Below are 26,594 nucleotides of genomic sequence, written 5' to 3'. Positions count from 1 at the left end.
TTTTCCATGCTGAGAAACTGGAGAAGTCGCTGATATTCTGTAACTTTACTGTTCACCCATATATCTACTCAACACAGAATAATTATGGGTTTGTTTTCTGTGCAAAGAATGTTCAATCGCCATATTTTTAAGTTGACTAAAATACTTGTGGGTTTTTAAACAGGAATTCTGGAGCTCAAAAGAAAACCATTCCCTGCAGTTCCACTACTATCCAGCTTTAAATAATATTAGGAAGATTGTGTGATTAGTATATCTACAACCTGAAATCAAATTCAGTCTAGAATGGGGGGATGAAAGTATTAATTTTGCACGGATATAAAGTTGTTACATAGAATCCACAGTGCAGAAGGAGGCCATTTGACCCATTGAGCTTGCCCTATCCTAGTAACCCTGCATATTTGCCCTGCTAATCCCCCTGACATTAAGCAACAATTTAGCATAGCCAATCCACCTAACCCACACATTTTTGGAGTGTGGGAGGAAGCTCATGTAGCCAACATGCAAGCTTGACATAGACAGTGTCCCAAGCCAGGAATTGAACCCCGATCCCTGGTGCTGTGAGGCAGCAGTGCTAGCCACTGTGCCAATGTGCTACCCTATAGTGGAAATAAACAGAAGAAGCTCCCAATTAATTTCTAACTATACAGCACGCAGAACTGTGCATAGATTGACCGTGTCATTTCGAAAATTCACACGGTTTTTTGAGGCGGTGTTTAGGTGAAGTTAGAGGTTAGGAACACCAGTGAAGCAGATCTTCACTCTACGTCTGAGTCTGATACTGAATGCCGAAATTACAAATCTATTTCATTGCTCAGCATTAGCATCTCTCATTCTTTTCACCAAAAATTAAATGTAGATAAAACTTTGAAGTGCCCAATCCACCCCTTCCCGCACCGCCCCCCCCCCTTGTCAAATTGTGTGAAATTAATATATTAGTGCTTTGAATAACTAAGTCAGGAAGGGTCATGGGCTGGGTTGTCATGGATTTGGGAGATACAGTCGAGTTGTGAAATGTCAGCTGGGATCTATTCCCAGGATTCCCAAACCCATTCCCATGGATTCAGATTTTCAGTAGACTGTCTTAAGCGTGCTGGCTCAATTGTGGGGTTAGACCTGTCCTAGCCCTCTGCAATGTTCATGGAGTCGGGCCATCTTTTCAAAATGTTAAGCTTCTGTAATAAGTCCTCGGGGGCAGAAGGCCCTTCACCAAAATTCCTTTATTTGCAAGTCCGACAACAGCATTCAGAGTGCTTTCAGTTAGCCCCCTACACTAGGAGTTCCAGAGGAACTGACACTTAAGTACAAAGCAAGAGGCTCCCTGACTGGCTCATCAATCTGGCCCTTAATCAGGGAGTTCATATTCTAACAGACCCACCTCAATTACCTGATTAAAGTTATGACAGCTTCACGACACCTCAGAGGTATCATGAAGCATAGTCTCCATAAGGAACCTTTTGAAGGATGAGTTCAGAAGATTCTTACCATGTCAAGGTATGCTATCTTCACCCTTAAATTCCATATGACTCTGTATGCTCCTCATGCCAAGCTATGGCTCTTTCTTGTCCATTTACCCACCATGCATTGTATAGAATCAATGAGCCCTATTGTGATAGTTGAGTGTATAAACAAAATGTTTTAAAAAATAATCATTCATTCACTGACAAATTTCTGTTAAACACATTTCATTTTTATTACATCGCAACAAAAATGTCACTCATCCAAACTCTTTAAATGATCAATAGCTGAAACTGCAAGCAGTTGAAAATAGACCATTCGGTTTACTAATTATACCCAAATCCATCAATAATGTAACTGCACATTGTCCACCCAATCTTTCTAGCAATGATGTCTCCTGGGAGATGCAAGAGAAACATTCATAAATTTTCCTTTAGTTAAGTTCCTAAGATACAAAATTAGCAAAAGTTGATGAATTTAACAAAAACAGGAATGATTATATAAAATGGGAATAAGAATTTATCCTAAGCGAGGCTTAGAATTATGTATTGTAAGAGAAGGACATTACCCCGCTTCCCCCCACTTTTAAAATCCACAGTGCGCCAGCTGTCCTGTGCCCCCTATGTGTCAATCAGGAAAGGTAACCAATCAAGAAATTGTGCTCAAATGACATTGCATTCCGATTGGCTAACTTTACAATTACCGCAATAATCCTCCAGTATATACTCATCACAACATCAAACATGGAGGCAGAAGCCAGCAGAAAAATTGTCCAATTTACAGATGAAGAAAAAGATAATCATTGAGAAACAAGAGAAAGCAACAAGTAGAACAACCAGCCAGTCAAGCTATTCAAAGGTAAAAAAAAAGTTACATTTATTAAGCTTTTTAATTTAATAGAACACACGGATTTCTAACGCTGTAATCCACTTTGATGTTAACGCTTAAATCATTTAATCCTAAAAAATTAAATGACTAAAAGTGCAACATTTCCTCATCATCCCTATTCTTCACAATTATTTTATTTTATTGGTTGTCAGGCACTCTGTTACACAAGAATAATTTCATCATCCTATTGCTGATGTGAACCATCTTAAAAATAAGGGTTTGTTCATTTAAAACAGAGATTAGGATTTTTTTTCTCTCAGATAGTCATGAGACTTTGGAGTTCTCTTCCTCGGAAAGCAGTGGAAGAATGGTCTTTGAATATCTTTGAGGCAAAGGTTTTCCATAAACAAGGCAGTGAAATGTTATCTGGGATAGGTGACAGACAGGTTGCAATCAAATCAGCCATGGTCTTATTGAATGGTGGAGCAGGCTTGATGGGCCATGTAGTTTCCTCCGGCTCCTAATTCATATGTCTGTGTACTCACTGGGTAGCAAAAATAAAATCATTAAGAGGGTACTAATAACACACAGCAGCACCTGTGTGGAGAACAGACCAAGTTAATGCTTTTGACTCAAGCTTTTTATTGATGCAAAAACATTGTTAGTTGACACCGTGCCTCTAATTGGTGCCGATTTATTTGATATGCCCCGATATTAACAGTAAGAATTCTCACAACACCAGATTAAAGTCCAACAGGTTTATTTGGAATCATGTGCTTTTGGAGCAGTACTCCTTCATCAGCACTCACCTGATGAAGGAGCAGCACTCCGAAAGCTCATGATTCCAAATAAACCCGTTGGACTTTAACCTGGTGTTGTGAGACTTCTTACTGTGCCCACCCCACTGCCACCGCCACCTCATGGCTGATATTAATAAATAGCGCAGCTGAGAAAAACGTAAATGCAAGGAATCGAAACTTGCCACTGTAACTGATTTGGCCCACTCTACATAAACTAGGCCCTCTCCCCAAGTGATGAATTAAATTGTACGCTTTTTGCAGACTGCAGGTTGAGAGGTAACGATGTCAATATCCTGCCATCAGTTTATTCTGTCAGGTATTGGCACCTGGAACAATCCAGTGAGGGACGTGATGTTTATTTGGCTAGAGATTGGTTTAAAATATATTCTAATTCCAATGATTACCTGACTAGCAATTGCTAAATCCATAGTAGATAGTGGCACTGTATGTTTATAAGCAGGATTTGTCTGCCAGTGCCCAGAATATGGGTTCTGTTAACAACATACAAGTGCTACAAGAAATTCATTTTAAGCATTGTGACTTTAAATATTTTAAATCTTACTTTTCACATGCCCTGCAGTTTCTGGCAATCTGCTATCCTGGTTCAGGCATCATGAAATGGAGTCACTCAATTTTACCTGGGCTTGGTTATTAAGACAAATATCTGAATCCCAAACAATCCTAATCAATATAATAGGACAGTAGGAAAAGCAACAGCTAAATGTCTTTGAAGGAGAACACTGCGCCCAATGTTACTACTAAATTGCAAATTCAACTCAATTTTCCAAAAACTCTTCCAATTTAATCCAGTAATTAAACTTGTAAGGATTCCCTCTCTCTATAACACACATTTATTTGACAGCCAAAATGTGTGTTCTAGTGATAACTGTATAAAAATTTGGATAAAGTTGCCACTTGACAGGATTCCCATTCATTGGCAGATTACTGGGCTGTCAATGGTCAGTTGGACTTGTATTTTGATAGTGTCCCAAGTTAGGTCAGTTCTTTGGGATATATCTTAGTTTATTACACAAAAATCTTAGAAGTACAAAATTCAGACAGCAATATGTATTTTAATTTGCATTTCTGAAGTAACTGATGTGATATTTGCTTGGTAGAACATAGACTCAGAATTTTCTTGGAGCTTGATAGTGAGAACATAGCATTTTATTTCTGACCTCATACTATCAGGTCCTTAGCATCTATACTGGACATAATGCAGACCAGCAATTCTGGGTCCCTGCAGTGAATTCCTATAAGTGTTCCTTCACCAAGCTAAATCTTAATTGGAGCACATTTTTCCGAGACGTATAAATCCTGCAAAGATCATATGATTTTTTTCAATAGTTACCACACCACTGATTTTGGGGTCAACATGGTTGCTAAAACAATTACTGACATGTATGAAGCCCAGACGTCATTTCACTTTCAAGTTCCTTTTTTTGAACACAAGGGTTTTAAAATGTTTCCATTAAACCAGTTCACTTACTTGCCAATAAAAGCTGTGGCCAAGATATTAAAATCTGAAAACAAAAAGAGAAATGCAGGAAACATTCAACAGGTCAGGCAAACAAATGAATGCTTAAAGTAATTGCCCCTTCATCAGAATGGAATTTGACATTTCCCCTGCTTGTGACAACTGCTCGCAAATATCAAAGAGCTGATGCTGAAAGATTTTCTCTAAACTCTGTCAGTAACATCTGTATTGCATAGATTGTCAACGTTTCACCCATTCCATTTTGAATTCCAGCCTCTTTCCCATTAAACTGCAGCTTCTAGGAATGCTTTACAAAGTCATTCTTGGTTGTCCATGGTGCTTTTCTATGTCAAAGTTTGATGTGGTATTTTCAAGACTGGACACACTAGACCATCAGAGTACCTTTGCTGTGCAGGTTGAATGCTTGCAGTTAGCTGCTTTGTTCATCCTATGACAATAAGTTCAGGTATAGCAGAAGTATTTGATCTGTTTTCCACCTTTTAAGAACATAAGAACCAGGAGCAGGAGAAGGCCATCTAGCCCTTCGAGCCTGCCCTGCCATTCAATAAGATCATGGCTGATCTGAAGTGGATCAGTTCCACTTTCCCGCCTGCTCCCTAGGCAGGAAAGTGGAATGGCAATGCTGCTACCCTTTTGGCCTCCATTGAGAAGTTGGAAGCAAACAGTTAAATCTAATAGTAGATGAGATGACCAAGTGACTAAGACAAATCATTAACTGTCAGAATGGCTCAGTAGTAGCATGCAGTAGTTTTCATTACCTCTGACTTAGAATGATGAGGGTACATGCCCATTTCCAAAGTTGGATGCAAGCCAAATCTCGGCTGCCACTTCAGTGCAAAACTGAAGGAGCTGCTGTTTTTTTTAACTTCTTTCATGGGACATTCACATGGCTTGCAAGGGGAGCATCGCCCCTTGAAAAGGCAGTGGTGAATCACCTTCCTTAACCATTGAGGTCCATGTTGTATACCACAGTGCTGTTTAGAAGAGAATTTCAGAATTTTGACACAGTGATAACAAAAGATCGATGTTATAAATCCAAAGATCAGAATTATGTGGGAGGATTGGAGTGGTGCTGTTTCCATGTGTCTGCTGTCCTTGTCTTTCTATTGATATGTTTGTCAACTTTGTCCTCTTTTTCAACTAAAGTGAACGTAATATCCCAAGGCACTGTTTAAAAATCAGTGTGTTATTAATCTCATTGTTTGCGGGATCTTGCTATGGTAGAGTTGGATTCCTCCATTTACCCACAAAAGGACAAGAAGATTTTGTTTGAGAGATAATTCTTTCCTCGTTAAGTGCTTCGGGATGAGTTGGAGACTACATATTATTGCAAGTTCCTTCCTCCTTTAAAAGCAGCAAGGAACATCAAAACAAAATGGCAAGAAATGCAACATTCTGAATGCAATTTACCAGCAGCCTGATATACAACACTGCGTACCTTTCCCAACTCCCCATCCCATGCATACTTGGTCTTATCTGGAAGGAAAGTTACACAACAGGCTCACATAGACTAATAATGGTGTGTAAAAAACCTAAAGTCCTTTCTCCTAGTTAAAGGTTTTAATGTTTAATGTGATTTGATTTCTATTGCCTTGTGTAGGGAATAGTTCGGGATCATCTGATGAAGCCCTTAATATCAGGTAGTTCTCATCACTAAAGTTTTCACTAGCAAGACTCAGCTATATTTTGCAATGTTCAATGTTGTATTTTGATAGCAAGATATAATACAAAATTAAGTCCAAGCCAACATTTCCATTTCCAGTTTCATCTGAATATCTTTTGTGTTTAAAGCATTGCAATTGTTTGCTGTTAATATGCACATTTATCTGAATTGTTCTGTTTGCTTTTGCAATATTTGTAAATTTTGCTGTGTTTGGTGTCTTTATAAAGTTGTACGTCATGGTCAGAATTGCCATGTATATAATCAAAAGTGCTGTTTTTGAATTCCGTTTGTTATTAAATAAGAAATTACAAATAAAAATGGAAAATGAACTTGAGTTTCTGAGCTGTTAAACCAATAACACTAACAGAATGTATTTCCTCTCTTACTTCCTATAATCAGTATGTTTTGTATGGAGGTATGTCTTTTCTTACCCCTGAGAGTATGTAGTCTAATAATACAGCAGCAAGCTTTCGTGAGTTTTAAGACATGTTATTTATTTTCACAAATGAATACAAATTAGTTTAATGCCCCACATGGTCCCATGCATATGCATACAGGCAAATATTAGATATAGATAATGTACTTTTACAGATTACAGTTAATTCAGAATCTGAATAATGATTTCTAGCCTTCCACATGAAAGCTCTGTTAGACCCGGTCTGAGGCGCCCCATACGCACTCTGCCTGAAAAAATATTAGTGAATCTGAATCGCATTGCACAAGCCTGTGGGTGGGCCTAAACAAACCCGAAATCCTGCAGCTCCGATAGCTGCCTCCAACTGCGCATGTGTGGAAAAATGATGGAATATAGCTTCCCTGCCATTTCCCTCCCGGGCTGGATAATGCCGGCACCCCCCAAGCCCCCACAGACATTGCCCCACCCCCACAACATTACTGAACCCTTATCCCCCCTACACCCCACCATCCAAACCAATCGTGGGCCCCTCACTCACTTTCCTCCCTCTGATCACAGGCAGAGTGGCAGCGGACTCACCTCTTGCCCCCTCCTCCCCCCCCCCCCGCGCCCCACAACCAATCTCAAGCAGAGAACGTCGGACACTCAGTACTTACCTTCTTACTAACCCTCACTGATGGAGCGCCCGAATTGGACTTAAATGGAGCATGTCTGTTTCTCGTCGATTTCGGATGGGCAAAAGCGCTTGTAAAGGAGAAGGTGCTGATAAAGTTGGGCGTGCAGCCCATTAAGTCAATCTGAAAGCACGCAAATGCATTTAACTGGCTGTCGTGCCCGTTTTGGACGCGGTCCCAGTCGTGGCCATTTTTAGGCCTTGGTAAAGGGGAACTGGCATAGAGGTGGGCACAGATCACGTTACTGTCCTCACGCCCGACTTTACCAAGCTTTTGTGCCTGAAAATAGGTGCAACATGATGGTAAAATCGGGCCATCATAAATTTATTTTTTTTCATCAAAACGGTTGGACCAAAATACATACTGTTGACATTTTAGGGAACAAACGTACAGTACTATAAACTGAAACCTGTATATTATCCTAGAAAAATGAAAAAGGAAGGTACATTCATTCCCTAAAATAATGTATCGATAATACTATATAACACACAAAACCCACTTATACTGTAACTCCATGTTTATCTGTCTCCAGTTAGGTTTAACCTTTAACAATGGTGAAGCGGCCTGAACAAAAGTCACAAATAAATTTCTCCGTTACTGTGATCACAGTGCATTATCTCTCCTCATTCACCTCAAACTATCTGCAGGTTTTGATAGGGGGAGTAGTAACATCCTATCATTTCTCCTCCGTTGGACTGTCTTTTCTTGGTTCCACATTGACCAATCCAAAACTGGGGAATGGTCATACCATTGCATCCCACTGGTCAACGGGTGGGGTGAGCAGGTAAGATTGCGCGAGAGCCAAGAAATCAGGTTCACACCCCATTTTTTGACTCTCATGATCAGCACCAGATATCCGATGGAATCAGCCTCCCATCCATTTCCACCATGGGGCTGAATAAATTATTTATATCAAGTTTAAATCTCATTTTAATATCATTAGTGAGACCGGGGCAGAATTAACAAATGTTTTTTAATCTTTTTTATTATGTACCGAGTGCATAAGATACCAGATTTGGACTCCTTGACAAAAAACAGATCTGAAACTCATTGTGGACGTAGAATTTTTTTTGTAAGATCACCCCTAAGGTTTCTCCAGCAATGACTTTTCTTCTCATCCCACACTATTATTTCCAGAGTCCAATTGCAATCTGTTCTGTTCTTGGCCCTCTTCCTCTTACTGATCTGTATGTTGTCTCTTGGTAATATCATGGGTCAACTATCACGTGCAACACTGCTGCATCTCTAAACCTGTCTACTGCACTTGACTCGTCAGAGTGTTGGCAGATATGCAGTTTTGGTAAGATGAAATTACCTGTAATTTTATACTGGGAGGGCTGAAGGTACCACCTTCACTCCCAGCCACAAACTCTGTAAGCTAAAGTTGTCTCAAACTGAACTACAATCACAGCATTCTCGATACTGCATGGTAGCACAGGGTGGCATGGTAGCACAGTGGTTAGCACTGCTGCTTCACAGTTCTAGGGTCCTGGATTTGATTTCCGGCATGGGTCATTGCCTGTGTGGAGTTTGCACATTCTCCTCGTGTCTGGGTGGGTTTCCTCCAGGTACTCCGGTTTCCTCCCACAGTCCAAAGATGTGCGGGTTAGGTTGATTGGCCATGCTAAGAAATTGCCCCTTAGTGTCCAGGGATGCATAGGTTAGAGGGATTAGTGGGTATAATATGTAGGGATATGGGGGTAGGGCCTGGGTGGGATTGTGGTCAGTGCAGACTTGATGGGCCGAAGGGCCCCTTTCTGCACTGTAGGGTTCTATGGATACAATATGCTCTCCATTACAAAGATTGCCTGCTTCCACACAAGTAATGTTGCTTACCACTACCCCTGCCCCAGCTCAGTTGGCCCCCATTCCTTTGTAATTTCCAGATTTAACTTTCTTGTTTTGCATCCATCTTGGTTCTGAGGATTGGCTGCACTCCTATGAATAATCTTTCTCTTCCAATTACTATTCTCCGCTACCTTCACTGCTTGCCCCACAGTCCATGTTCTGATATTGACTATCCATGCCATCTTGGTTCCTTCTACATGTTTTACCTTGCATTACCTCTTTTCCAAACACTTGCCCAAACTATTTGAGCTTCCTTGCTATCTCTGCTTCAAACAAGTTCCTCTCAGCACCAACTTTCTTGAGGACTCACTTCTTTGTCCACTAGTCTAAGCATGACATGTAATGTCCGAGTTCTTACATTTCAAATGCTCTTATTCAACACTCATCACTCTTGATGGCCCAATTTTCACACCATACATTGTCACTGGCCACACAAGAACTTTCAGGAGTTGAATTTTCATTGTAATCTAGGATGATCCCGCGACTCCATACTCTTCTAAGTGAGTTTGCAATGTCATCACTCTTGTTAAGTCTAGTCAAAATTTCTTTGCTAGATTCTGCATCTTGTGTGATGAGTGACCCAAGATAGCAGAAGGTATCAGTCTGTTCAACCAGAACTCCGTTAATTGGAATCTTGCAGCTCTTTACACCCAACCCCAGCGTCTTTGTCTTGTCAACATTGATCAGAGAGTGGGAGCAGGAATTTTCTGTTTCCACCCCCTGGCATGCTTTCTGGTGGCGGAGACAGTTCATTTTCAGTGAGAGCAGCAATGGATACGCTCTCCTTGGCACCAAATCCTGCAGAAGGTGGTAGATGTGACCAACCCAGTTCCCTGAACATGCAGAATTTTCAGTGATACTGGTTTGCAGACATCAGCAGCTATATTGGGCACCATCTTGACCCTGGGTCTAGCGAGGCATCTCCAAGTGATGGCTCTCTGGGGTTTACTTAATGCATGTGGAACAGGCCTTGCCACCCCTTCCCCTTCACAGTTCTACTCTTGCTTTTTGCAAGCCAGACTTGCCATTGACTTCTTCTCTCCTGCCTATGAACGAGAAGAATAACAGTGAGTTACTAACCTGACTCCATGGTTTGTACGTTCTCCTCACTGCAGTATCAAAGAGAGAGAATTGACAGTTAACATTCATCTCCTAAGGACCATTCTTTACCCATTCATTGTCTAAAGCTATCTCTCGAAGTCCACTGATTCATGCCCTGGCCACCACATTGATGCCCAGTTTTTGACTCGTATGTTGGTTGGGCAAGACCCCACACCTCCCCGTTGCCCCACACCACATAACTAAGTGGCCACAGCTTTGGCCACTCTACTGCATCTGAGATCTCAGGCACAGACATTGTACCAAGCCTCACTCTAAGGCCTTGCATTCTACCTGCTCTGTGGTGGACATTTATCATTAATGCACCTCAGCACACAGCCATGGGTGAATGGTGCTCTCCTCGGGCATCAATGCTAAGGGAATGTAGCTGCTTGCTTAGTTGGCCAATGATGTAGGCATGCCATGAGAGTCAGCGATTTTGGAAGTCAGTTGCCTGAGCAGCAATCAGTGGCACTCACACACATAAATGGTATCCCTCATGTCAAACGCTGGTCATCTCAGTCAGAGCCTGGCCACCACCAAGTCAGCTAACTTAATACATGGAGTCACTCTACAATCACTGCACTCACCTCTGAGCTCCCCTTGGAGCGGTGCTCGCCAGATGCACAGCTTTTGGAGTCAGCCTTGATTCGTGTCATGGATCCATGGATAGATTTTTTGACCAAGACGGGGATTTTGAGGTTGATAATGAGATGCAAATATATTCAAATGAGATTCACAACATTGAACAGTGGGAAATACGGCCCGCCACTGACAGGAGAGGGGACAATCGGAGTATGGCATGGTGGCACGGCAGTTAGCACTGCTGCCTCACAGCACCAGGGACCTGTGTTCGATTCCTGGCTTGGGTCACTATCTGTGAGGAGTCTGCGTGTTCTCCCTGTGTTGGCCTTGGTTTCCCCTGGGTGCTCTGGTTTCCTCCAACAGTCTGAAGAACATGCTGATTAGGCACATTGGCCATGCTAAATTGTCCCTCGGTGTACCCAAGTAGGAGCCAAAACGTGCAACTAGGGGATTTTCACAGTAACTTCATTGCAGTGTTAATGTAAGACTACTTGTGGCAATAATAAATAAATACTTTAAAGAAAACCTTAATTGGCCTGGAAGGTGAGTTTGGAGAATGCTTTCATTTGTAGGAGCAATATGTTGGAGAACCAATTAAGGATCAACCTATGTTCCATGAAGTATTCTGCAATGAAGCGAGGTTAACTAGTAACCCTAAACTAAAAAGACCATTGGATAAAAGTGATCATAATGCAACTGAATTCCATATTAAGTTTGAAAGTGACATGCTGCAGTCCCAAATGAGAGTTTTAAACTTAAATAAAACCAATTCCATCCATGTAAGGCGAGAGCTGTCTAAGGTTGATTGGTGAATAGACTGAAAGATATAATGATAAATAAACAGGGGGGGAATATTTAATAAAACAATTCAAAAAAATTTAACAAAAAGACATCATGTTAAAAACCAAAAAGACAGCAAGAAAGATCTATCCATAGCCTCCTAAGGAAATTAAGGATAGTATAAGATTACAAGAGCCATATAATGTTGCAATGAATTGAGGAACTTGAGGAGCTGGAGTGTTTTAAAACCAGCAAAGGGCCACCAAGATGTTGATAAAAGAGGAAAAAATAATATCCTGTAAAGGAAGGAATAAAGGAAACAATGCCACTAACTAGATGGATTGTTAGTTCCTGTGCAGTGAATGAAATTTGTAAAGCTGAGTAGTTACGTCCATTTGTCTTGCCCACAATACACTGCAGTGTATGGCTGAATACTAAAAGATATAACACCTCACGCAGCCTTTCAGGCAGATAAAAACAGCTTAAGTGAGTGGGCACCAAGGTGGCAGGTGCATATAAAATGGACAACTGTGAGGTTATTCACATTGATAGTAAGAGTAGAAAGATGGAATCCTTTTATTTAGAACCACAGAATCCCTGTAGTCCCGAAGAAGGCCATTCAACCATTGAGTCTGCACCAACTCTCCTACAGAGCATCTTTCCCAGGCCCAATCCCCCACACTAAACCATAACCCCATTGCAATCCCCCTAACCTACACATTTTTGGACACTAAGGGGCAGACCTGTTAGCCTCAGATCTGTCATAGGAAAATGTTGATATCTATTTTAAAGGATATGATAAATGGACACTTAGATAATAGTAATTTGATTAAGGATAGTTAACGTGGATTTATGAATGGGAAATAGTGTTGGAGTTTTTTGAAGATGAGCTAAATGAAAGAGCAGAGTATTTTTCAAATGATGAGCAGTTAGAAAGTGTAGACCTGGGTGCCCTCATCAGTAAGTCACTGAAATCTAACATGCAGGTGCAGCAAGCAGTTAGCAAGGCTAATGGTACGGTAGCCTTGATCACAAGAGGATTTGACTACAGGAGTAGTAAAGTCTTGCTTCAATTGTATACAACCTTTGTTGGATCACATCTGGAGTACTGTGTGTAGTTTTCATCACCTTACCTTAGGAAGGATATTATTGCCATGAAGACCGTACAAGATGGTTCATCAGACTTGTTCTAGGTTGGCCAGACTGTCCTATGAGGAGAGATTGGGCAAACTGGGCCTGTATTCTCTAGAATTTTGAAAAAGGGCAGCAATGTGGCACAGTGGTTAGCACTGCTGCCTCACAGCTCCAGGATTCTGGGTTTGATTCCCAGCTTGGATCACTGTCTGTGTGGAGTTTGTACATTGTCCCCTTGTCTGTGTATGTTTCCTCTGGGTGCTCCGGTTTCCTCCCACAGTCCAAAGATGTGCGGGTTAGTTTGCTTACCCCTAGTGTCCGGGGATGTGTAGGTTAAAGGGATTAGCAGGGTAAGTTTGTGGAGTTGTGGGGATACGGTTTGGGGGTGGGATTGTTGTCAGCACAAACTCGATGGGCTGAATGGCCTCCTTCTGCACGATAGGGCTTCTGTGATGAGAGGTGATCCTATGAAATATATGAAATACTTGAAAAGATAGGAGAGATGTAGGTCTGATGATTCCTATGGGGAGTCTAGAAATGGTGAACACATTTTCAAAGTAAGGAGAAGGCACATAAGACCAAGATGGGGAAGAATTTTCTTTCACTCAGAGGACTGTGAATCTTTGGAATTTTCTACCCCCAGAGGGCTGTGGAAGCTTAGTCAATTACTGTGATTAAAGCGGAGATTGACAAATTTCTAAATACCAATGACATAAAGGTATATAGTGACAGTGAGGGTAAAATGCATTGCAGTGGATGAACAACCATGAATGTTGGAGCATGCTCAATGGGCTGAAAGGCCTACTGTTACTTCTATCTTCCTATGAATAAAGATTCCTTCCCTCAGAGGGTTGTGGAGGTTCCATCATTGAATACACTTAAGCCCCAGATAGACATTTTTTTCTCTAATGGAATCAAGGGATAAGGAAAGTGAGCAGCAAAGTGGAGTTGCGGCAAGAATATCAGCCACAATTGTTTTGAAGTAATTTGACAAGGAAGTGTACCGTGAAAGGTCTGATGCTGGGAAGTTCCGAAGAACAATGGGACCTTGGCGTGCTTGTCTCTGAAGGCAATAAAGCAGATTAATAGGATGGTGTAAAAGGTATATTGCACACTCGCCTTTACCTATCAGGGTATAGATTACAAAAGCAGAGAGGTCATGATGGAGTTGTATAGAAGTATGTGAGGCTACAGCTAGAGTATTGTGTGCACCTCTGGTCACCGCATTATAGGAAAGATGTGAATGCACTGCAGGGGGTACAGAGGAGATTCACCAGGATGCTGCCTGGGATGGAACATTTAAGTTATGAAGAGAGGTTGGATAGGCTTGGGTTGTTTTTGTTGGAGCAGAGAAGACTGAGGGGTGACCCGATTGAGTGTTCAAGATTATGAGGGGCATGGACAGGGTGGATAGGGAGCAGCTGTTCCACTTAGTTGAAGGGTCAGTTACAAGGGGACACAAGTTAAAAATGACAGAAGGTTTAGAAGTGATTTGAGGAAAAACCTTTTCATTCAGAGGATGGTGACGGTCTGGAATGCGCTGCCTGGGAGAGTGGTGGAGGTGGAATGCCTCACATCCTTTAAAAAGTACCTGGATGAGCACTTGGCATACCATAACATTCATGGCTATGGGCCAAGTGCTGGCAAGTGGGATTAGGTGGGCAGGTCAGGGCATTTGATACATCGGTGCAGACTCGATGGGCTGAAAGGCCTCTTTGGCACTATAGTATTCGGTGATTCTGAATGGTAGGACAGACTCAATGAGCCATGTATCCATTTCTGTTCTGATTTCCTATGTTCAACTCTGATGCACCTGACATTCTCCCAAACTAATAAATTGATCATTGTAAATATTATTCATCACCCATCCATCCAGGCATACAATCTGCACAATTCGAAGGTCATGTAAATCTTTGACATTTAAACTATTGGTGCAAAGCAGCCAACAACTTGACTTTATTAGGAAATGATTAATTTTAATTTCCCTCTGCATCCTGCCTCCTAAATAATGTGACAACAACAATCATTTTGTTCATTATTTGTATATTTTACACGATTAAAGATGTGTAATTTTTTTGTTTAGTGACTGGATAACATCAGTTTTCAAATGCAGCTGCGAAAGAAAAACAAGTATTTATACCAACATGTTAGTAATAAAAAAAAGAAAAATATCAGTGTGACATCTTTTCCCAGCCCGTATATGATTGCTCACTTAAATATGAGTGAAACATTAATTCACCATTACTGACCAAAATTAGTCAGAAGAACTACTTAACTGAAAAGATCCTGTGCCAGTGAGAATCTATTGAAGAGATGTGTTCATTTGTAGATTAAACACACATGTACAGGGCAACTTTGATGCCTCTAAACTTCGTTTGATCTGTGATAAGGACATAAGAACATAAGAAATAGGAGCAGGAGTAGGCCATCTAGCCCTTTGAGCCTTCCCCGCCATTCAATAAGATCATGGCTGATCTGAAGTGGATCAGTTCCATTTTCCCGCCTGCTCCCCATAACCCTTAATTCCCTTATCTATCAGAAATCTATCTACCCGTGACTTAAACATATTCAACGAGGTAGCTTCCACCACTTCAATGGACAGAGAATTCCAGAGATTCACCACCCACTAGGAGAAGAAGTACCTCCTCAACTTTGTTCTAAACTGCACCCCCCCCCTTATTTTGAGGCTGTGCCCTCTAGTTCTGGTTTCCTTTCTAAGTGGAAAGAATCTCTCTACCTCTACCCTATCTCGCCCCTTCATTATCTTGTAAGTCTCTATAAGATTTCCCCCTCAGCCTTCTAAACTCCAATGAGTACAGGCCCAGTCTATTTAATCTCTCCTCATAAGCTAACCCCTTCATCTCCGGTATCAGCCTGATGAACCTTCTCTGTACTCCCTCCAATATATCCTTTCGCAAATAAAGGGAGCAAAACTGCAAACAGTACTCTAGTTGTGGCCTCACCAGTGCCTTGTACATTTACAGCAAGATCTCCCTGCTTTTATATTCTATCCCCCTCGCTATAAAGGCCAACATTCCATTCGCCTTCTTGATCACCTGCTGCACCTGCAGACTGAGTTTTTGCGATTCGTGCACAAGGACCCCCAGGTCCCTCTGCACTGTAGCATGTTGCAACTTTTCACCATTTAAATAATATTCCATCTTACTATTATTTCTTCCAAAGTGGATAACCTCGCATTTGCTAACGTTAGACTCCATCAGGGTGATTTCAAATATACCCTGGTGTGAGGCAGATAACCTTTGACGTGCACCATAATGTCATACAAACACAGTATAAATAACCTTAGTTGGAACTGTTGACCAGAGTTTAATCATTAAAACTGGCTATCCATGTGCGGCCCAGGGCCTGCTGGTTGTTGCCAGCAGTCAGCAGATTGTAGTTATACAGATTCAGCCCAGTCTGATTGTCATAGAGGTGCAGCAACAGCAGAATTCTGTTTTCACACTTTGATACACACACAGATCCCATTCTTTCCATTGCAAATCTTTTTAAATGAGTGAATGGGAGCAGTTATATTTTTCTGATCGTATGAGTATTATATTAACATATGAACAAGGAGCAGAAATAGTCATTTGGCCCCTCAAGCCTGCTCCTCCATTCAATAAGATCATGGCTAATCTGATAATAACCTCAAATTTGCTTTCTGCTTGCCCCCGATAACCTATCGCCCCTTTGCGTACCATTGGAGCAATTCTGCAACCCACTGCGCTGCTTTATCAGCACAGTGGGCCGGGAGAATCAAGTAGAGGCCATTTCATGGGTTCCCCGCTGGGTGCCATGGGCTAAGTGAGTCTCCAGTCATCAAGTTTCCAGCACCATCAGCTCCACACCAGAAATCAGCGCAGAGCTGTATAAATGATTTAAAATAGGATTAGCGTGTAATTGGCGGGCCCAGGATTCAAATCTCTGGGCCTGCTAGGCTCTCCCATGCCCTTCCAGGAGTGTTTCGCTCCAGCGGGGTTTACATTAGCTCCCCACTTGCAGGGAGCTGGTGACCCGACTCCACTGGAGTGAAGTGGAGGTTGGAGTTAAGGGAGGTATGCGCCCTGGGCATTGGCAGCTTGGCAGTGCCAGCCTGGGCCCTTGGCACAGCCCAAGGGTCAAAGTGGCTGTTTACCAGGCACCGGGGAGTAGGAAGGTGGTGGAGCATAATAGAGCAGGGCTTTATGGGATGGGGCCTCTACTGGGGGAGGTGGTGGGTGGGGAGATGGGGAGTCCCACTGCCAATTTGGACTCGGCAATGAGAGAGGGAGGGAGTCCAGCAATCGAGTCTGCCACAAGAGTGGTGGTGGGAGTAGGGGTGGTGGTGGGAGTGGGGGTTGGGGGCGGTGGGGGGGGTGGCGGGTGGTGTTGGTAGTGGGGGGTGCGGTTAGCCTGCTGGCAGGGGTTGGTGGTGGTGGGTCAGGACTAGGAGGGGGGGCAGAATGGGAGAAAGGAGTCGACGCTGGCCCAAACACATCTGGGAGCCTAGCGATTAGTGGGTTGGAGGGGACCGTAGGGCCATCAATGCAGGGTCACAGGGCTCAGTCAAGAGGCTGACAGTATGGAGTTACCGATCTTGGCACTAACAGTGCGTGCGGAATGACCCTCTCAGCGCTATGCTGCCAACCTCTTCAGAATGAATAGGCCATGCCCAATGATTTTTCACAAAATTCACACTAGTGCACTCTGCAGTGCAGAGTGTGGGAGATTCATTTTGAAAATCCCATTGAAGAAAAACCCAATGTGATTTACTCCAGTTTTTATGTTGATTTGAAAATTCCGTTGGGAAAATCCCACCCCATGAATCTATCCATCTCTGCCTTAAAATTATTCAAAGTCTCTGCTTCTAAAGACTCACGTACCACTGAGTGAAAAGATCATTTCTCATCTGCATTTTAAATTTTCAACCCTTTATTTTTAAACGGGGAACCTAGTTCTAGATTCTCCTACAAGATGTCTCCACATCCACCTTTTCAGCAGGTCTCTGAATCTTATATGCTTCAATCAAGTTGCCTCTTACAATGGATACAAGCCACGCCTGTCTAACATTTCCTCATCAGACAGCTCATCTGTTCCAGTCTGGTGACCCTTCTCTGACTGGTTCCAATGCATTTACATCCTTCCTTAAATAATGTGACCAATACTGTGCACAGTAATCCAAATGTTGTCTCACTAGGCCCTGTACAACTGAAGAATAACCTCCCTGCTTTTGTATTCAATTCCCCTCTCAATAAATGATGCATTCTATTAGCTTTCCTAATTACTTGCGGAACCTGCATACTAGCCTTTTGTGATTGTTGCACTAGGACACCCAGATTCCTCTGCATCTCAGATCACTACAATCTTTCACCATTTAGATAATATGCTCCTATTTTATTCTTCCTGCCAAAATGGAGCATTTCACATTTTCCTACATGATACTCAATTTTCCAGGTGATTGCCCACTCACCTAACCTATCTTTATCTTTTAGTAGCCTCTTATGCCATCATCACAACTTATTTTACTACCTATCTTTGTGTCATGAACATATAAGTTTTAAAAGATCAGGTGGAGGCAGAGAGCTGTTACAAAATTGACACTTTAGAAATGTGCTTTTGTATTGGGTTATAAGAAACTTAAATCAAGATGAGATGTCCTCTTTGGTCGTAAGGTCCTCATAGAATCATAGAGTTTTACAGCATAGAAAGAGGCCATTTGGCCCATTATGGCTGTGCCAGCCATCATACACCCAACTATTCTAATCCTATTTTCCAGCACTTGATCTATAGCCTTGTGTGCTATGGTACTTCAAGTGCTCATCTAAATGCTTCTTAAACTTTGTGAGGATTCCTCTACCACCTTTTTAGGCAGTGAATTTCGGATTCCCATCGCTCAAGGTGAAAAAGTTTTTCCTCTATTCCCTTCTAAATCTCCTGCCCCCTACCTTAAATGAATGCTCCCTGGCTACTGACCTGTCTACTGTGGAGAAAAGTTTCTTCTTATCTATCCTATCTACATCCCTCATAATTTTGTAAACCTTGATGATGTACCTCCTTCAGTCATCTCTGCTCCGAGAAAAATAACTCCAGCTCAGGCAATATTCTGATGAATCTCCTCTGTGCCCTTTCTAGTGTAATCCATCCTTCCTATAGTATAGTGACCAGAACTGTACACAGTATTCTAGCTGTGGCCTAACCACTATCTTGTACAGCTCCATCATAACCCTCCTACTCTTATATTCTATGTGTTGGTTAATAAAGGCAAGTATCCCATATGCTTTCTTGACCACCTTATCTACCTGTCCTGCTCCCTGCAGGGATTTTTGGGCATGCAGCTCAAGGTCCCTCTAATCCTCTGTACTTCCTAGTGTCCTATTATTGATTGTGTATTCCCTTGCCTTGTTAGTCTACCCAAAATGCATCACCTCAGAGGTGAAATTCCATTTGTCACTGCTCTGTCCATCTGACCAGCCCATTGACATCATCCTGTAATTCTAAGGTTTTCCTCTTTGTTATTTACCACACCACCAACTTTTGGCTGTGCATCACTCCCCAGTGTACCTCTAAACTATGACTCATCCCGCAGCCAAATTAGTTTAAACACCATCTCTCCACCCATCGACACCCCTCACCCCACAGCACTAGCAAACCTCCCTGCAAGGAGGTTGGTCTCATTCCAGTTCAAGTGCAACCCGTCCAGCTTGTACAGGTCCCACCTTCCCCAGAAATGGATCCAGTGATCCAGGAAACTGAAGCTCTCACTCTTGCACCATTTCTTCAGCCACGCATTCTTCTGCTCTATCCTCCTATTCCTATACTCACTAGCACGTGGCACAGAGATGACAAACTTTGAGGCTCTGCTTTTCAATCTGCTACATAGTTCTAGCTGCAGGACGTTAACCCTCTTTCTGCCTATGTTGTTGGTACCAATGTGAACCATGACCTCTGATTGTTCATCTTTCCCTTTTAGAATGGCCTGCAGCCGGTTAGTGACATCCTTAACCCTGGTACCAGGTAGGCAGCACACTATCCTGAAGTCACATATGTAGCTGCAGAAACAGCTGTCTGCACCCCTCACTATTGTGTCTCCTATCACAATTGCTCTTCCACTCTTGCTCCTCTCACCTTGCGCAACTTGACACACCACAGTGCTTGCCTCTGATTGCATCTCCCAGTGGAACGTTTTCCAACTCAGAAAAATGGTTCTTGCACTCTGGGGCTTTCCTGACTACCTGCCTGTCCCCTTCTTCCAACTGCTGGCCACCCAGTCCCTCTCTGTCTGCACTTCCTTAATATATGGGTTGAAAAATCTGATGTTGACAAACCTCTCAGATGTACATTAACTTCTGGTTTTGGCATAAATGCCAGTAGAAAAATGCATTGAGAATATTCTCATTGTAGTATTTCAGAAAATACATGATAAATTTCAAAGCAATTTTGATGGCAGGTATGCATTTTTCAACCTTTTCCAGACTCAGATATTGTATTTGGCCTATGTCAAATGTCTGGACAGGAAAACGCCTCTTGTGCATTCAATGGGAGTATGACAACACACTGAGTGGATGCCAGTTGTGATGCTGTTCTACCAATGCCAACATGCTTTAATTAATTCCTCTCCTATTTTAACACAGGTGTTAACATTAACTAATGCTTTGTTTGAAAGAAGGCAGGGAAGAAAATGGTACCAGAAGTTTAAGGGGCATCTGGACAAATACATGAATAGGATGAGAATAGAGGAATATGATTCCCAGAAGGGTAGGGGGCTTTAGTTCAGACAGGCAGCATAGTTGGTGCAGGCCCGAGGGCCTGTTCCTGTGCTGTAATTTTATTTATTCTTTGTTCTTTGTCTTTCTCCTGAAGGAGTTGACGCAGACAGTGGTAAAGAATAATAGGTTAATAGGTTTGATATTTGAATAGCTGTGAGAGATGGAGAAACTTGTCCAAAGCTCCATTGAACATATGCTTTTGAAAAGCCTTATGGGAAGGGAGTGAGGGGGGTGGGGGGGGGCACTGAGAGGTACGAAGGGTACTGCTTGTACATCTATTTCTGACTATTATGTACCTTATGTGGGCGGCTAGAAATGTCAAGGTGGCAAGATGTTGCTGCAACTTCATAAACACAACTCCTGTTCAGCTCAGTGGTAATGCCTTATTCATTCCTCACCCTGTGAAATTTATACAACTGACATGTTTACCCATCAAATTATGCGTTCTTTTTTCCAGGGGTCAAGATGAAACACAGTTGAAACACTGGTCACATCAAAACACTTAATAAAAACATGCCGCTTTGTGTTTTTTTGTTCCTGTTACCAGTTCAGGTTACCAAAAGTAAAGTGCAATATTATCACTTATTTAGTGATGCTACATGATATGTCCCAAACATACAAACAAATCAAAGGTTGTGTTTCCGATGATTGGGAAGTGAATAATCGTATTTTCTGTAATAAGGAAAAAAAACACAGCATGCATTAAATTCAAAACATGTTTTTTTTCCCTTTAACTATCAATTTATGCATGGGTTTTGAACTGATATATATCTAATTGTTGAGTTGATGGTAGCATTACAACCTGTGAACTAACTGCCTTGTCTACAGTTTATTCAATATTGTTCTTTATTTACAGTGACAGGATGACTTCAGGTAGTATTTCATGGTTTGTCTTGATGGTGTGTCTGCTTCATTTGTACTTAAATGGTTTTTATCTGAAAGTTTCTGTTCTTTTCTCCTTGTCTTCCATACATTACATGTTGCCCTTTCCAAGTTTCAGTTCTGTGAGCTGTGCTTCACCTTGTGTTCCCATGCCGGTCTTTCCAGGCTCTTTGGTAGCCAATGATTCATCTTCCTTCAAGCTTGCAGATATCACCTCAATCAATAATAGAAGTTAAGATCTGGAACATTGCAAGAAGTTGTTCCCACTGTTTTAGGTATTCAAGACTTGCGTTGTACTTTGCTCTTTCGGTGCCAAAACTTTAAACTCCTTGGAAGCTGGCAGTCAGTGGAATCCTTGTCCCTTCCTCCTGGGACTCAGCTTTTCCTTTCCCATTCTTGTTGATTTCCTGGGACAACAATCTTAATTCTTGCATCTTAAGGTATATTTTAAAGTGTATTTATTAGTGTCACAAGTAGGTTTACATTTTCACTGCAGTGAAGTTTTGTGGAAATCCCTTAGTCGCCACACTCTGGCGCCTGTTTGGGTACACTAAGGGAGAATTTAGTCTGGCCAATGCACCTATCTAGCGCATCTTTCAGGCTTCTCTGACTTTGCCTAACCTGTGTGAATCTCTTTCCCTCTTTTTTTTTGAAACAAGATCTATGTTCAGTTGACTTAGGACTGTTCTTTGCTCCGTCCCCACGCTAGGTCTATCACTGTGTTCCATTGCCTTGGCCCTGGTGTGGGTTTCTATGCTGTGCCCCGGAGATCTGGAAGCGTACCCTCTGCTGCCTCTATCCGACCTATTCGCCAAGGCCGTGCACAGGGCACAGCATCTGCACCTCGTCGCCGCAGAGACCTGCAAAGATTTCGTACGTAGCCTACCCTAAACACAAGTTACTATGGAAGATAATGAGCTCGAACCATTGCTTTGTTGTGGGAGGGACAACGAATCTAACTTGCGTGTTTTCTTCTTCTCCCTCTCTACTTTCACCAGGAACGAAAATATATCCCCGAGGAGCAGCGCCATTCTCACAAGAGTTCACCTTCTGCTTTCTGCCAATCTGAAACCATCCCAGCACCTACTGGCAAAGAGGATGCCCAGCAGCGATCGGTAATTCCAACACACACAAAACATCCGAACCAAAATTCAGCTTTACTCTTAACACGATGCATTGGATTTTTACGAATGGTCTCTTGTCGATAAAGCACAAACTGATAGTATAGGTTCTCCGGCACAAACCATCTCACCTAACTAAATATCTCCCATCGAACTTTTTTGTCCTTTTCTGCTCGAATTCGCTTCATTTCGATCTAGTTTTCCTCTCTCTCTCTCTTGCATTAACTCCGGCTCCCATTGCTGAATGAATACTAATTTGTAATATACGCCACAGCAATATTTATAATTCTACAGACTGGTGACTGAATCCGCAGATAATGAATCTAACTATAACTTCGCGAATTTAAAACCATTATTTAACTCCGATAGTCCGAAAATCGAAATGGTAACGGGGTTATTGTCAAGAATGCTTCTTTTTGTTATTCCCTGACTTTGAATGATAGCACATTTATAAGTTACAGAAAAAAGACCACGGACCAAGAGCTGTTGAATGGGATTAGAATAGATAGGTGCTTGATGATGGGCATAGATCCGATGGGCCGAAGGGCCTCCTTCTGTGCTGTACAACTGGAAATGATAACTCAGATACAAGTACCTATTTCTTTGATTCTTGTTGGTTCCCCGGGACAGTAATTTTACAGTATAGGGTATTCGTTGTCCTGCATCTTCCCATTTCGCTAACTTTGCCTAACTGTCGTGTCTTCCCTTCCCCTCCCCCCATTTTATTTTAAAAAAGATATCTATTGGTCTGAGTTACAGTTCGCCTTCTCTCACAGGATAGGGAGCTGCTCCTGTATTCGCTGCTGCTCATTCAGTCCTGGCTCAATCCCATTCAGAACAGCAGAGCTTTCAGAACCTCGGACAGAGTCTATGACAAATTGCGAGACCTGGAAGAAGGAATCTTTGCTCTGATGAAGGTCGGTGATCACAATTAGAACGAGTATAGTAATTACTAGTGATAAAGTTTCGCAGCAGGGCGGGAAAGTGGCGCGGGAGACGAAATTTGGATCAAATTCTGATCAGACCTTGTTTTAAGCATTCATTTATGTTTACATTGGATTGGGTACGTTTCAAGGAACCAGTTTTAAAATAGCTAGGAAGTACGATTTAATTCTTTTTGGTGTTAATTTGGTGAAAGAGACACCCGATAATGGAGTAAATGGCCCAAAGTATTTTCGGGTTTATTTGGCTCTGACGTCGATATGAATTTAAAAGCAACTATATAGTCAGGACCTCACTAATCTACGTTTCCAGGATATAATTGCATTAGTTGAGCAGGGTAATCGAATCTATATACACTATGCTTTATGTACTGTGCAAGGGTGACTTCATTGCGGTGTTAATGTAAACTGACTTGTGACGCTGATATATAAGCTTTTAGCTGATGCAATTCCACAGATAAAGCCTGCAAGAAAAAAGCTAAAGCTCATTAAATTATTCAAAAATTACTCATCAGACGAATCTAAAAACAGAAAGAAAGATTGGATAATAAATGGGAAGGTACTTTGGAACAGTGACAGGTAGAGTTTTTGAATTATGATCTCTCCTCTTCACGAAGGAACAACAGCTGCAGTATTTATGACTTATTCTTGGAGAATAACTTGCATGTATCTGTCACCTTCAACACAGTAAATATTTGGCACTGAGCCACGTTAGGGCTTGGGCGGCATGGCGGCACAGTGGTTAACACTGCTGCCTCACAGCGTTCGGTTCCCGGCTTGGGTCACCGTCTGTTTGGAGTTTGCCGTGTTCTCCACGAGTCTGCGTGGGTTTTCTCCTGGTGCTCTGGTTTCCTCCCACAGTCCAGAGATGTGAATTGGCCACGCTAAATTGCCCCTTAGGGAGGCAATTTAGGGGGATAATTGGGTAAATGCACACGGGATTATGGGGACAGGGCTTGGGCGGGGGGCATTGTGGTCGGTGCAGACTCGATGGGCCGAACGGCCTCCTTCTGCACTGTAGGGATTCTAAGTCTGTGTCTGAATCTGAATGATATTGAAGAGGCTGTCATGACTGGGTCACTAGGGTATGGAGCAAGATGAGGACAGCATTTACACATAATCGGAGCCGCTGACTTCATACTTCCATAACAATAATTGCACTTGCAAACTGATTCATTGTAGGTGATGCATTTTGCCGTGTCCTAACGATGGAATAAGCTGCTTAGTGCATAATAAATATTTATTTGGCCAGGCAATGAATATAAAACGGATTAATACAATTCAAATAATTATGGATCAATTAGTTTGGTGGGAAAAGTAATAGCAGATGGATTAAACCCTTCAGAAGTCATCATTAAGAATGCTTACTCTGCCAGACCCATCAGCACAACGACACTTATACGTTCGATTGATCGTTTCAGCAATGTGATGTGTTCAACTGCAATGTAACCCGCTTCCATAGCTAGCAAGTCAGCCTTTAGATAAACGCAAAATACTGAAATAAACAGAAAATGCTGGAAAACTCATCAGGTCGGGCAACATTAACATTTGGAATACAATCTGACTTCTTATGAGCCTTTAGATTCTGTTTACAAAAAGGGATTGAAATTTGTCCAAATGGGTCACTAGGGTATGGAGCAAGGTGAGTACAGCATTTACACACATACTGTAAGGTTAATATAACACGTATGGAATGTTAATTAGAAATCACGTAACTTAAGGCTGAAATGGAAAGAGGGGATGAAGAGGAAATAAAATAGAAAAAGGAAGTAAGTGGCATTTTGAAGAATCTTGCCATAGGAAATCGAACGGAATGGATTCAATTCTTAAGCAAAACCGCGCAAATGAACTCAATGAACTCCCTATGATTTTACATTAGCCTAGTCTATTCCCAGGGCTAGTTTCCAAGGATACCCATACTCAAAAGATACCCATGAATGTATCTGCCTCACCAAGCTGTTTACTTATTCATTGTTGCATTGCCTCTCACTTGTAGAACATTACAGGTAGGCAAGAAGATATCAACATGTCAGAACGTTCATTCAGGCAGCTCTGTAAACCATAATTACAAAATGTTAGCTTTCATTTTCTTGACAAATGCTTCATGTGCTACTCTCATAACACACATAAGTGGAATTTATATAGTGGTTTTCATCTAAATTTAGGATTTATTTTCCAGAAATAAGTAGTATGACAGAAAAAAATGGAAACTTCTACAAATGAATACATTTACTCGAATAGCATTGCACAGTTTCAATTCAAGAAATGTTTTACCAAATGATCACTACCACAGAAAGTCGTTGAGGCCAACATGTTGTCTGATTTCAAGAAGAAATTAGGTACAGTTCTTTGGGCAAAAGGGGTTAAGGGATTTGAGGGGAAGGAGAGGATCAAGATATTGAATTTGATGATCAGCCACGATCATGATGGATGGAGGAGCAGGCTCAAGGGGCTGAATGGCTTACTCCTGCTTCTAGTTTGTACGTTTCTATGCAATTAGCAAGCTTTTGTTTTGCTTCATATTACACATTCTGAGTCAAAATATACCTGCACAGAATCTATTCCACACTCTATGTTTAGTGAGCTTCTGAAAAGATGTTCCTTTATCAAACTGCGTTAAAACAAAATTGCTCTATCATTTCCCAGACTCTGGAAGATGGAGGCTCTTCGCAAGGTTTTGCCTGGCTGAAATTTTCCTATGAAAGGTTCGATGGAAACTTAAGTGAGGAAGCTTTGATGAAAAACTATGGTCTCCTGGCTTGTTTTAAGAAGGATATGCACAAAGTTGAAACCTACCTGAAAGTTATGAATTGCAAACGTTTTGCAGAGAGTAACTGTACTGTGTAGTGTAAGGTTATAGACAAAATGAGCGAGGAAAACTCGATAAAGACACTCAGAATGTTACACAGAATCTGTCTTAAAGTTGATTATTTTAAAAAAAACTCTATATAGTTATAGATATAACAATGTTGAGTCTCTGAAATTTAATTGTAGGTATATAGGAATTGTGGAAAGTATTTTTCTGCAGGCGCATGTTTTTCTGTAATTGTGATCAATAGCAAAAGTTTCTTAGTAAAACTCAGCAAATATTTATCTTGCATTTTGCAATAAATTATTGCATTGA

General features: G+C 41.8%; 1 protein-coding gene across 2 annotated transcripts; it reads left to right on the top strand.

Moving 5' to 3' along the window:
* Nucleotides 1-1,982: 1,982 nt before the first annotated feature.
* On the top strand, nt 1,983-26,594 carry gh1 (growth hormone 1). Of its 2 annotated transcripts, XM_080213417.1 has the most exons (6): nt 1,983-2,313; nt 6,182-6,221; nt 22,118-22,281; nt 22,407-22,523; nt 23,306-23,446; nt 26,117-26,594. In XM_080213417.1, exons 1-6 carry the CDS (start codon nt 2,239-2,241, stop codon nt 26,315-26,317), a joined length of 738 nt encoding a protein of 245 aa, XP_080069543.1. In that variant the 5' UTR covers nt 1,983-2,238; the 3' UTR covers nt 26,318-26,594. The 2 variants fall into 2 exon arrangements, with proteins under 2 accessions (XP_080069543.1, XP_080069541.1); XM_080213415.1 differs by lacking the exons at nt 1,983-2,313; nt 6,182-6,221 and adding an exon at nt 21,321-21,399.

This window comes from Carcharhinus amblyrhynchos, chromosome 27 (assembly GCF_965287045.1).
Source record: "Carcharhinus amblyrhynchos chromosome 27, sCarAmb.v2.hapA, whole genome shotgun sequence".
NCBI lineage: Eukaryota > Metazoa > Chordata > Chondrichthyes > Carcharhiniformes > Carcharhinidae > Carcharhinus > Carcharhinus amblyrhynchos.
The sequence above is the reverse complement of the archived record's forward strand: the minus strand, read 5'-3'. Positions and strand labels throughout refer to the sequence as shown.